General features: G+C 45.8%; 1 protein-coding gene across 1 annotated transcript in view; it reads left to right on the forward strand.

Moving 5' to 3' along the window:
• KDM7A (lysine demethylase 7A) overlaps window positions 1–13,800 on the forward strand; it is a 320,476-nt gene that overhangs the window by 124,775 nt on the left and 181,901 nt on the right. Inside the window, 1 exon segment of the mRNA XM_029597359.1 lies at window positions 8,849–8,990. Within this exon segment, the coding sequence (XP_029453219.1) occupies window positions 8,849–8,990 (142 nt within the window).

Raw genomic sequence — 13,800 nt, forward strand, 5'->3', positions numbered from 1 at the left:
ATAGGGAGCTCGATGCCTTCGGTCGCAAGGTCTTCCAGGGCACTATGCTTATCCCCCAGATTGCTACCTATCAGTTGTACATGACTGAGTACAACCGGAACCTATGGAAGCATGTCCAGGATCTTGCAGAGACCCTACCGAAGCAGCAGGAAGCGCTCTCCGCTGTTGTCCTGCAGGACTTTGAGGCTGGCAAGCATGAGGTGTGATCCACCTATGATGTTTTTGAAACTGCAGCGTGTGTAGCTGCAGTGGGCATCGGCGCCTGTAGGATGGCCTGGCTCAGGGTTTCTGATCTCTGCCCAGAGGTACAGGAAAAACTGGCTAACCTCCCCTGCACAGGTGAAATCCTCTTTGGGGATAAGGTCTTGGATGCAGTAGCGCAATTGAAGGACCACCTTGACACCCTTCAACAGCTTTCTGCTAGTGCTTCCGATGCCTCTTCTTCGGCTAGGAAATCTTCCAGGCTAGGATCCCGGAAGTCCTTCTACAGGCAGAGGACGATTTATCCTCCTGCCTCCCAAGCTTGCATGCCACACACTAGCTCCAGGGGCTGCCCGCGCCAGCAATGAGTGCCCAGGCCCCAGCCGGTGCCCCAACAAGCCCCTGCTACGGGCTTTTGACTGGCGATGAGAGAACATGAGTCACTCAAGCACACCCCTGATGCCGGACCCACCAGTGGGAGGCAGGCTTGTTGACTTCGCCCATCACTGGGAGGATGTCACTTCGGACAGATGGGTCCTTACCATAATCCATCAGGGGTACCGTCTCAACTTCAGACAGCTCCCAGGAACCCTCTCCCCCATGTCCATCATGGGGTTTCTCCACTCAGCAGGTCATACGTCAAATGGAACTCACCGCCCTTCTCGCAGCAGGCGCGGTAGGGCCAGTCCCTCTCCCCCAGCAGGGCCAAGGGTTCTATTCAAGGTATTTCCTAATTCCATAAAGGAATGGCAGTTTACACCCCATCCTAGACTTCAGGGCATTTGAACAAGTTTCTCTCAAAGTTCAAAATGCCGATTACCCTCCTCAAAAGAGAAGACTGGCTCTGCTCCCTCGATCTCAAGGAAGCTTACACCCCATAGCCATTTTCCATAGCCACAGAAAACACTGCTTAGTGGTGGGGCAGGCTCACTATCAATACAAATATATGTAAATTAGTACAAACAAGATATAGGCATAAATTGAAACAAATATGAGTCAAACATTGCAATTGGCAAACTCCACATTTACTGATGCTGATTGTTGTGAAAACCATTTTTAGCTAGGGCCTTTCTGACATTGATCACAGCTAATTAATCAGATGGGTCCCCTCGCTGTATTTCAATTCTAACATAGTGCTTAGAAGTTTGAAATAGAAACTTGCAGGACATTACATAAATTGTCAAGAGGATTTGCATTATTTTGTTTCCTGGAAGTTTTGTTAATAATTGTTGAAATAAAATCTGTGTAATGGATGTTCATTCAAAGTGGCATGGGATAAACACTGGCTCCATAAAGGCTAGAGGATAGAAATGAAGGAAAGAGGGCATGGGGTAACTTGCTGGTGTGGAGGTTACTACCAATAACCAATAAGTCTTGATAATTTTAATGCAACAGCAGCATTGCTTTCCACTTCAGTGGCAGAGGGAAAAGAGGAATTGGATTCAGACAACAACCATTGAGGGACTCAACTTCTACGGTTTGGGGAACTAATAAGCATGGGGGTAACCTGCCCAGAGCAGAGATTACTACCCTTAACAGAAAGCAAGGGATTACTACCCTTAACCAATAAGCTTTGATGCTTTTGATGCAACTACATCACCACTCTCCACTTTGGCGGTGTTGGGTGGGTGGAAGAAGAATTGGATTCAGACAACCAACACGGGCCCTGACTTTTATGGTCTGGGGTACTGATACATAAGTGAAAAAGCAAGGACTGCTAAGGCCAAGTCCATAAGCAAAACATATCAGCACTATCTGAATTTTCAAGAAGGCTTATCACCCAGTAAAAATGTTGCTATCAGTAAATTTTTTTTATGGGTTATAACTCTTGGTTGTTAACTGCATGGAGCGGCAGTCCTCACACATGGGTGATATCAGATGGAGCCTAGTATGGAAAAATTATGTCAAAGTTTCTAGAACTTTGAGCCTCATTGAACATGCTCAGTATGCATTATACCGTGTGTCCACGCGGGGCCCCATTCAGTTTCCCTTCCGCAGATCCTGTTGTCTCACAGTCTGGTGAGAGACTCCTTTTTCTAACTTTTTGGCTTAGTTTTGATAAACTTCTTTTTCACAACTTTTGCTTTGCGTCATCAATTCAGGGTCCCCCGGTTCTCCTGTTAGCGTTCTAGGTAGATTTTTTATTTATTGGTAAGCTTCTTTTTGTGGTTGATACCCCAGGGCGGTAGTGTGTTTGATTTTCCACCGGCCATCGATTTTGATCATGCATCCCTTTTATTTCGTGACATGTCCACTTGGGGTTTTAAGCAGTGCCTCCTGTACATGAGGACACTTGTCTATCACAGACCCCCATAATAGAGGTATCCTCTGCCTTGGGGCATTGCATGACATCCAGGGTTGCAGCAAGTGCACCATGATGACTCCAAAGGGACATAACATCCAGCTCAACAAGATGGTGTGCCTTTTCGGGCTGGAGAAGAGATTCATCAGCATCAAGGGTTCTCAGAGCTGCACCAGTGGACACTGAGCTATCAACAATGCCTGGGCTGTTTGTTCCTTTGAGGAGACCAGCCATCATTGGGTTCCTCCAGGTCAAGGATGTATGGTTCCCAGTCATCTGCTTCGACACTGGAGAAGGACTGTACTGAGCATCGAGGGAAACTGAAGAGGCATTGGCATAGATCTCCATTGATATACTGGGCTGAACACAAGAATGCACCAGCTTCTGCTGTGATGGCCCCTGAAGTGACCACACAGCGAGGAGAGCCAGTTCTCCATTGATGCTGGGGGTGCACCATGAACTCCATCCGTTCTAATGCCAGCCAAGGGTTCCAAAGAGGATCTAATTACCTCTTCTGTCCCAGCCTGTATTGGCATCGCCGATGTTCAAGGAGAAAGAGAGAGGTGTGCAGCTGGCCATTGAGGAGGCGATGTGCACCCTCTGCATCGTGGCACCAACAGCACAGACATTGTTCCTCAAGCCACTGCTGGAATGCACTCATTGACTTTTCCCATCTGGCGTCAGTTCCTTGCGGAGCACTGCTGCCTCTTCCTGCCGATTCTGTCATCATTGCCAGGTCCTCTGAGATCTCCCTAGACTGGCAAAGGCACCGGGACCTGTGGCCCCACTTCCAGGTCAATTGGTGCCTGCACCGTGTTCCATTAGTTAGTGACAATGGGGATGAGAGCACATATGACCCCCTAGAGAGAGAACTCGTCTGTGATCTCTGACAATGTTTCTAATGGTCTCTCCTCAGATACATCTCCTCCAAAAGAGCAAAGAAAATCCCCGCCAGAAGACCACTCTTTTGTGGGGGTTTGTCCAGTTGATGGCGAAAGCTGCCCCCTTTCAGTTAATGAGTGAAGAGGATACCAGGCACAAAATGACCAATATCCTTCAGTTCATGGAGCCTCTCAAAGAGATTGTGGCAATTCCAGTGCATGAGATCCTTGTAGAGGATATGGGAATACCCCCTCATAGTGCCTCCCATGAACAGGAAGTGGATGAGTTTTATCTCATCCAGAAGGCTCTCAGATTCAACAAGCATCAGCTGCCCCACCAATCAGTGGTAGTCAAATCTGCTCTCAAGGTCATACATTCTCGGACCCATTCCTCTGTGCCCCTGTGGAAGAATTAGTGATGGAAATTCTTGGGAGAAAGGTGTTAGAGGGGGCTATGCTTATTGCCAGCGTAGCTAGCTACCTACCAGCTTTATATGAGCCAATGTACATGGGACATCTGGAAGCAGGTATAGGATGTTGCCAAGCAACTGCCTGAAGGCACATTCCTGTCCCTGGTGCATAGGGGCCTGGAGTGTGGAAAACACAATGTCCACACAACTTACAATGATTTTAAACAGCATAGAGGGTCTCTGCAGTAGGAATCGGCTCCTGCAGTCGTTCATAGCTGCAAGCCTCTGATCTCAGACCAGAGGTGCAAGCGACTCACTGAAATACCTTGCACTAGAGAGAATCTCTTCAGAGATAAGGTCAAAGATGCGATGGCCCAAATCTGGAATGACTATGTGACTCTTCAGCAGCTCTCTGTCAGCACTCCAGATCTGTCAGTCCTTATCCAGGAGATTATAGAGGTCTGGGCCGAGGAATCCTTCTGCACAAAAATGATATACCCTCCGCCACCTCTGTCATGTCAGTCTCATTGGGGCTCTCATGGCTGCCCCAGGCAACAGAATTCTAAAGCCCCAGCTTCCACCTCAGTGACCTCCAGGGATGGGGTTTTGTCTGAATCATGGGGAACAGAGCCTATTCACCCACAAATGGGACAGTGAATCTGCTGGTTGAGGGAAGGCTACAGGTCTTTGTGAACCAGTAGCCCAGTGTAACCTCTGCCGAGTAGATTTTATCCATCTACCGATGGTACCAGTTGAACTTATTGGAAGCCCTGCCAGATTGCTCCCCTTTAAACACTTTATGGGGCCCAGTAGTTCATCAGGAGGAGGTACTAGTAGCAGAGCTCTCCTCCCTGTTAACAGCCAGAATGGTTGAACCTGTTCCACCAGGGTAATGAGTGGGGATTTTACTCAGTACTTCCTGATACCAAAGAAAACAAGGGGACTCCATCCTAGACCTAAGGACCTTGAACAAATTCATCAAAAAAGAAAAGTTCAAGATGTTTTCCCTAGGGACCCTGCTCCCTTTCTTGCAAAAGGGGGCCTGGCTAATCTTCCTGAATGACGCATGCACCCATACGAAGATCTTCCCAAGTCACCAGAAGTATCTCCGATTTGTGGTAGAAAACAGCACTTCCAGTATTGCATGCTGCAGTTTGGGCTCGCATCAGTCCCATGTGTTTTTTATGAAATGCCTGGCCATGGTGATGGCATACCTTCGCACACGGGGAGTTCATGGTTTTCCATTTCTGGACGATTGGTTGTTCAAGCGTTCCTTTCGGGCAGGGGCCAAGTCCATGCGCTCGACTATGTGTGTTGAAGATACTAGGATTCATCATCAACTACTGCAAGTCCCATCGCAGCCTGTTAACTCAATTGGACTTTGATGGAGCCCTACTAGACACGGCTCAGACCAAGGCCTTCCTGCCTCAACAAAGGGCCATCAACCTGATGACCATTGCGGCAGGGATTCAAATGAGTCAGTAGATGTCAGCTTGGCACATGTTGAGGCTGTTGGACCATCTGGCTGTGATAGGTGATTCCCTTGGCATGTTTACACATGAGTGGCCCAATGGACCCTGAGGTTGCAGTGATGTCAGGCCAAGCAGAACCTCCAGGACCGCATCTGAGTCACCTCATTTGTCTAGGACTCTTTGTCTTGGTGGCAAGTGATTTCAAATCTGGAACAGAGTATCTTCTTTCAAAGTCCTCCTACCCAAATTGTCCTCACCATGGATGCATCCACCCTGGGTTGGAGGACTCATGTACATGGGCTGAGCACTCAGGGTCTATAGTCTGTCCAGGAACATCTTTATCAAATCAATTTCCTGGAGCTCTGGGTGATCACGTACACGCTATGGGCTTAGAGAGATCAGCGGTCCAACAAAATTAACCTGATTGAAACAGACAACCAGGTATCAATGTGGTATGTCAACAAACAGGGAGGTTCTTCCTGTTTCAGGAAGCAGTCTAGATCTGGTCATGGGCCCTATCCCATGGGATGGTGCTCGGGGTTATGTACCTGGCCAGAATGGAGAACGTGATAGTGGACAGAGTCGTGCCTTCAGACACCATGAATGGTCCCTGGACTAAGGGGTTGCAAATTGGGTCTTCTGCCTCCGGGGAAGCTTGGATGTGGATCTTTTCACAATGCCTTGGACCCAGGAAGGTTCCTCAACTACAGGATACACGGCAAACCAGCCTCAGATGCCCTCGCCCGGCATTGGGGCGAGGGTCTCCTGTATGCATATTTTCCAGCTTCACTGGTAGTGAAGACTCTTGAAGCTTCGTGAGAACAAAGGGACTGATTCTCATAGCACCTCATTGGACAAGACTGGTCCGGTTTTCATTGTTCCAGGAAATTTCCATTCAAAATCAGACTGGGGACTTCCCCAGATCTCATCACACAGGATCGAGTCAGGTTGTGATGTCCCAACCTGAGGCCCTGTCACTCACAGCCTGGATGCTGAGACTAATATTGTAACCGCTAGATCTCTTGGAAGATGTGTCTTGGGTCCTGCTGGCTTCCAGAAAGCCTTCCACTAGAAAATCCTTTGGACTGAAGTGGAGGAGGCTTTCCATGTCGTGTGAACAGAAGGCCCTGGATCTGTTTTCCTGCTCCCAATAAAGACTGCTTGATTACCTTCTACACCAGTGATGGCGAACACCAGTCCTTGAGGGCCACAAACAGTCTAGGTTTTCAGGATATCTATGATGAATATGCAGGAGAGAGATTTGCATGCACTGCCTCCATTATATGTAAACCTATCTTAGGACCTCAGTGGTATTAACTTAGCTGATGAAAGCTCCCTTTGAGCCGCTGCACTCTTTTGACCTGAAATACCTGACCTGGAAGGTAATATATCTTTGGAGGCGGTCACTTCGGTATGCAGGTTCAGCGAGCTCCAGGCCTTAGTAACTATCCAAGTTACATGGTTTTTCCATGATAGGGTGGTCTTGCATATGCATTCTAAGTTCCTGCCTAAGGTGGTGTTGGATATTCATCTTAACCAGTCCATTGTCCTGCCAACATTCTTTCCCAGATCCCATTTGCACCAAGGCAAACAAGCACAGTTTGGAATGCAAAAGAGCCACAGACTCTCATAGATAGCCTACCCAACATTTTGTTTGTTTTTGATAGGAATAAGTTGGGCATCACAGTTGCCAAACAGACTCTCTCCAATTGGCTAGCAGACTGCATTTCCTGTTATATCCAGGCAGGACTTTATCTTGGGGGGCCATGTCAAGGCTTCCACTGTCAGAGCTGTGGCAGCATCGGTGGCTCACTTGTGAGCAGTTCCCATGGAGGAGATCTGCAGAGCTGTGACATGGAGTTCTCTCTACACGTTCACATCGCATTATTGTTTGGATAGGGATGGCTGATGGGACAGCAGGTTTGGCCAGTCTGTCCTTCAGAACTTGATGTGTAGAACCCAATTCTCCTGCCTAGAGTCTGTTTTTTGTGTTCAGGCTGCTTCCCCCTCCCACCATTTACCAACAAAAGTAATTGTTGTTGTGCCCATTGACACCTATTTTGGTGTTTTGTTGGTCCCCTTTTATGTTGGGTGGCAGCCTGTGGGTAGGGATTCACCCTTGTGTGTGAGGGTTGACATCCTGCTCTCCTAGGAGAACCCTTATTACAGGTAAGCAACTCTGCTTTGCTACCCTTAAGAGAAATATGGGGCTAGGTTGCACAGTATGGCAGATACTGCCATAAGAAGCTTGCTGGGAAGACTGGATGGACCATTTGGTCCCTTTTCTGCATTTACTATGTTTCTATGTTACATATAAAAATAATAAAGGGAAATTTTAAAGGATTAAATGTGTATCTTGATCACAAAATAGTGACAAACTGAACATTATTACATAAAAGTCAGAAAATGAGCTGGTTTGTTGCATCTTAGTAAAGCTAGCATGATTTAGGCAGAACTTACTATACACTTAATAAGCTGCTTAAGACACTTGTGGAGCTTTAGGTGTATGTTTGTTCCAGGACTACTGTTAGGGGTGGAGAAGGGGCAGTTGCCCAGGTTGCAAAGCTGTTTGGAGATGGAAAAATTACTGAAATGTAAGCGTGGGACAACACAAGATGAAGTCAGGAAGAGTGTCTGTCTTCAAGGACTGTTATCAGAGCAGAAGGAGAGAGTGAGGGGCAGAACTATACTAGTTTATCCTGGGCTCTGATAACTAGCCAGAGATATATATCTGTTAAAGATCATCAGCAGGTTTCTTACCCTAATTACACAGCAGTATTGTATGTTCCTCAGTAGTATGTCTCAAGACCAGGTCACAATCATGTCTGCGATCCATACAAAGTCAGAGAGGCAATATGACATAACTGACCCATCAGTGCCTATACGGAGGTAAAGCTCTTTCCTTTGTGGAAAGGGGAAATACGGTCAGGATAAAAGTGTTTTAATTTGTTTAATCTTGTAGCATGTCACTTGTCTGGAGGATGTGTGGCATTTCATTCTTTGGGAGTTATAGATATTGTTGATGCAACATCTGAATCTTCTTAAGACCCCAAGTTCTAATTTAGAAGTAGAACAAAATTAATTTGCATAAATGGTTCTGAAAAAACAAGGCAACTGCTCAAGCCACCATGGTAATGGCTAAATAAAATAGAATTAAGTAGCCTTGCCACATCCATGTCTCATTGTTTGTTTTTTTTTCTTCACTTATAGACATCAGTCTGTCTATTTCTCTTCTGTGTATCTCATCCAGGGTTCAGATGGTTGTAGTACTAAAGAACTTAAGTTCTGTGCAAACTTCAGAACTGTAGAAGTATAACATGCGAAGGTGAGGAATACGCTGCCATGTTTATAGTGAGCTACTTGCTCAGGTCACATCCCCCTGGCATACATTATTGCACCTTTCAAAATGCAGGAAAAAATGACATTTAAATCCTAGGCCATAGATATTGTTAACATGTATTATGTATGCCATGCTATTTGTCTGTAAAAATTCTAGGTATAACCATACTTAATGCAGTTGGATTTCTGGAACTTAATTTTGAAAACCCTATACAACAGTAATTTATATTTTTGCTTCCACAGGTGGTGACAAGGTGATAGATGTCATTGATGTAGCGAGGCAAGCAGACAGCAAAATGAAGCTCCACAACTTTATTAAATATTTCATGAATCCTGAGCGGCCAAAAGTATTAAATGTCATCAGCCTGGAGTTCTCAGACACAAAGTGAGTGACAGATTTCAAGTAGTCCTTGAATGTACTTGTAAGTTGTCAGTGAAGCATTCCCCATCAGATGTGTGGTTCTGTTGTAAATCTTATAACTCTATTGTCCCAAAAGAATAGTATTTCCTACATTTACTCACTGTAGTAAGAGTCTGGCTAGATCTCATCTGGATTAGTGCATCTCCCTTATATATGTTCGGTTTTTTTTTTTCTTAACCATTAAAAAGACTTTAAACACTGTCAGTTCCAGGTCCGTGGTGACATTCTTTTTTCCAGGGAAACGCACTCATTTACACAGTGCAATACTCTTATTTAAAAAAACAAACAAACAAATAAACAACCCATTGTCTCCTGAATTCCAGGGATTAGTGTGCCCCAAAAACTTCTACTTCTGTCCTTAGCTGCAGCAGTGGGTTATCCTACAAGGAGAGCACCAGGGTCCGCTTGAAATAGAAAGGTATTAGAATAGGTTGGGTAGCTTTTTCATTTTTATTAATTTCATATGATAATGTACAAAAACATGTCTGAATAATATGACAACGTTTAGGCTATTATTTGCCAGAATCTTTTTATTTGTATTGAGAGAAGATAGATCTGTTTGACAGATTGTGTTGTCCTTTCCCTCCTTAACAGTTGCTGTAATTCCTGCCATACTTGGACCTCCCAGAAGAGAATTTAAGTTTAAAAAGTGTCCCAGCCAACTGCTGCTTTGAAGGTTTTGCAGAACTTTGTGGATAACCCATCTTGCCCTGGCACCTTATCCAGTTTAAGGCTTTTGCTGATTTTTAGAACTTCTGTCAATTCTTTACTTATTTAACCTCTGCTAATTATCTTAGACCAGGGCCAGCATTTGTCTATTAAAAATAGTGTTCAGTCCTATCCATTTTTATCAGGTTTTCTGTCTGGTATTCCCTATAAAAGGAGGCAAATGTTTTTCATATTTTGTCAATATCCAGTGTTTTCTGAGGACAAGAGTGATGGTAGTCCTCACATATGGGAGTTGTCATCTGATGGAGCTCGGCACAGAAAAGTTGTCCAATTCTAGAAATTTGAGGGGAACCCGCAGGGACACGTGATCTATTGCTGGATCATGCTCAGAGGCACTCTGTCTCCTTTTCTGTGGAGCCCAGTGTCTTGATGACGTTCAGTCTCTACTTTTCTCCTCCTTGGAGTATTTTTTGCTGTTTTTCACAGTAATTTTACATTGTCTGGATTGCACAGTTGATGCAGGGTCCCCTTAGTTCTCCCCTCTATCATCTGCCAGGTTTTTCAATGTTTCAGTAAGTTTTCTTTCACAGTTGATCCCCTGGGACGCTGTTGCATTCAGTGCCTGCTAGCTATCGCCGGCAGTCACCATCGATTTAGACATTGCATCCCTTTTTCGTGACAGCATGCCATCGACTGGGTTTATGTGATGCCCTTTGTGCACAAGAACTAAGTCTATCACTGCCTCTGCCTGGGAGCATAATGTCCGGGATTGCAGCAACTGCAAACAGATAACCCCAAAAGGACACAGGTCCTGGCTAGACAAGATGGACTGGCTCTTCAGGCCCGGAAGACCGATCCATCAGCATCTGATGCATTGACATCAAGGCCTCAGACCCGAATTGATAGCCATTGACATTGGTGGAGCCATCAGCTCAGATGGCATCGATGGCTTCCAGGAATGCTGAAGATGGGGCCATTACTCATCTCTTATATAAAAACATAAAACTTGCCATTCTGGGTTAAACCAAAAGGTCAGTCAAGCCCAGTATCCTGTTCCCAGCAGTGGCCAATCTAGGTCAGAAATACCTGGCAGGATCCCAAAGAATAGATAGATACCATGCTGCTTATCCCAGGGATAAGAAGTGCATTTCTGCAACTCCATCTTAATGGTTTATGGACTTTTCCTCCAGGAACTTGTTTAAATCTTTTTTAAATGCCGCTACACTATTAGCTTTCACCAAATCCTCTGACAACGAATTCCCGAGCTTAATTATGCGTTGAGTAAAAAAAATTTCTCTTGTTAGTTTTAAGTGTATCATCTAATAACTTCCAGGTTGAAGACATCAGGTTTGTTGTCTATGGCCTCTGTACCAGGGAAGGACCATCTGAGCATAGAGGAAAGCTGAAGAAGGTATCAGTCCCTGTTGAGTGCGTGGTGCTGGGCATGGGGATGCACCAGCCTCTGTTATGATGCCCCTGAAGCGACCCCCGTGGCGAGGAGCACCATTCCTCCATGGTTCCTAGGGGTTCGCCTCAGCCTCCAACAGTCCTGATGTCTGCCACTGTTCTTCCTTTCTATTCCAAAGAGGATCTGATCGCACCTCCTGGATCTGTCTTGACATTGGTGATCTTCCAGGGGGAGCTGGCAAAACATGTTCAGCAGGCCATGGAGAAGGCACACTTGGTGCCCCTGCTTCAGGGCACCAATGGCACCGAGCCCGGCTTTGTCCCTCTTTGTGCTGCGGCTTGAATCCCTGCATACACTAATCAAAGTGCTATCGACCCTTCATTGGTGTCAGCGTCTGGGTTGGCATTGAGACCACCACAGACTGATCCGGTAGTTGCCCCTGGTTCCTTGGAGGAGGAAGTTCCCCTGGCGATAGGGGCGGCCTCGGCGTCCAGACCGACATGGCCAGTTGTTAGTCCCCAGCCAGCGTTATGGGAACAGAGTGCCTTGGAACCTATTCCTTGCTTATGACAGCGAGGACGAGGATCTCTACAACTCTTGAAGGGAAGGGGCTCAGGTGTGTTGGATCCTGATTCATTGGGTGGTCTCCCCTCTGACCAGTCTCCTCCCAATGGCAAAAAAGTCTCCCTTGAAAGACTTTTTACAGGCTTTGTCAGTTGATGGCTGAAACTATCCCATTTAATTTGCAGACAGAGGATGATACTCGTCACAAGATTCTGGATGTTCTCCCGTACACAGAGCCTCCTAAGGAGATTGGCAGTCCCAGTGCATGAGATCCATATAGAGTTGTTGAGGATATGGAAAAGAAAAACCTCAGTGAATAGGAATGCAGATGCAGTATATCTCATCCAGAAGGCTCCCGGATTCAACAAGCAGCAGCTGCCACACCAATCTGTCATGGTCAAATCTGCTCTCAAGAAGGCCAAGTGACGGACTCATTCCTCTGTGTTCCCAGGAAAGGATCAGAGGGCCATGGATGCTCTTGGGAGGAAAGTGTTTCAAGGTACTATCCTTCTTGCCCACATAGTGGCCTACCAGCTCTTTATGGGCCAATATATACAGGACATCCTGAAGCAGGTGCAGGTGTAGCCAAGCAGTTGTCTCAACAGCAGCAGGGCACACTCCAGTTGCTGGTACACAAGTGTCTAGAGTGTGGAAAACACGGATCCACTCAACATACAATGTTTTTAAAGCAGCATCGAGGGTCTCTGCTGCAGAGATCAGTGCCCAAAGACTCACCTGGCTGTGTTCCTCAGATCTCCATCAGGAGGTATAGGAGTGACTTGCTGATGTGCTGTGCATAGGAGAGAATCTCTTCGGAGATAAAGTGAAGGACACTGGCCCAAATTCATGACCACCATGCGACATACCAACAGCTCTCCGCTGGTACTGAGGACCTGTTTTCATCCAGGAGGCCTTCGAGGTCTGTTCACAGGAAGTCTGTCTTCCACCTGAGGAGATTCTATCCTCCTCCGCCACCTTAGTCCCATCAGCAGCAACAGGCCCCACATAGCCGCCCAAGGCAACAGAGGGGCCCCAAAGACCCAGCCAGCGCCTCAAATCAACTCCGGGGATGGGTTTTTTGGGGTTTTTTTCCAAACAATACTAGGGCACGTTTCATGAAACAAGCAACCAGCAGATTTAAAGCAAACCATAGGACACATGTTTCACTGGCCGCACAGTCAAGCTATGGAATTTGTTTCCAGAGGATGTGGTAAAGGCTGCTAACATAATTGGGCTCAAAAGAAGATTAACAAGTTCCTGAAGGAAAAATCCATAAGCAGTTATTAGCCAGGTAGACTTGGGAAAGCTGGTGCTTATCCCTGGGTGAGACACAAAAGCAATAGATCAATAATTGGAGCTCTGCCAGGCATCTGCAAGTCTGGCCACTGTCTGAGACAGGAGGATGCTTGACTCAATGAACTTTGGTCTGACTCAGCATGGCACACTTTGTGATCTTATGAAATAAGCTATAAAATTTGGACTAGGTTCTGGCAGGAAAGTCCATGGACTCGAGAACGCTACTGTTTATCCCTGGGATTCAACAACAAGAAATAGATCTATTTTTTGGAATCTATTGTGTGTTTGTGCCCAAATTGGCAACTGTCTGAGAAAGTATACTGAACCTTGGTCTGACCCAGCATGGCATATGTTACGTTTTTATGCTTTGCTTTCCTCACACTGTCCCATTTTTACTTAACTTTGTTTCAGACAACTGCTCCATGCCAGCACATGCTGTCATGTTATAAATTATTGTATAAAATTCAGGGAAAAACAAAATCTGTGTATTCTAGTCTTGGGGTTCAGAAGCAGGTGTGTTTTTGTTTTGTGTACAGGTTTCACTTTAGGTATTTTCTAGTGCTGCCTTTTTCAGATGGATTAGAAGAGGGAAGAATATTTTAAATAGTCTGGTTATGCTAGTTATGAAGATCTATACAGTGGATTATCAAAGCATCTGATCTATCCAAGTCATTGCAGGTGCATCAGGTATCGGGTGTGTATACCAGTGGTTTTCAACCCAGTCCTCAGGATCTACCTAGCCAGTTAGGTTTTCAGGATATCCACATTCAATATGAATGATAGTGCATGCAAATCAGTATCTCCATTGTATGCAGATCTATCTTATGCATATTCATT

This window comes from Rhinatrema bivittatum, chromosome 4 (genome assembly GCF_901001135.1).
Source record: "Rhinatrema bivittatum chromosome 4, aRhiBiv1.1, whole genome shotgun sequence".
NCBI classification, from domain to species: domain Eukaryota; kingdom Metazoa; phylum Chordata; class Amphibia; order Gymnophiona; family Rhinatrematidae; genus Rhinatrema; species Rhinatrema bivittatum.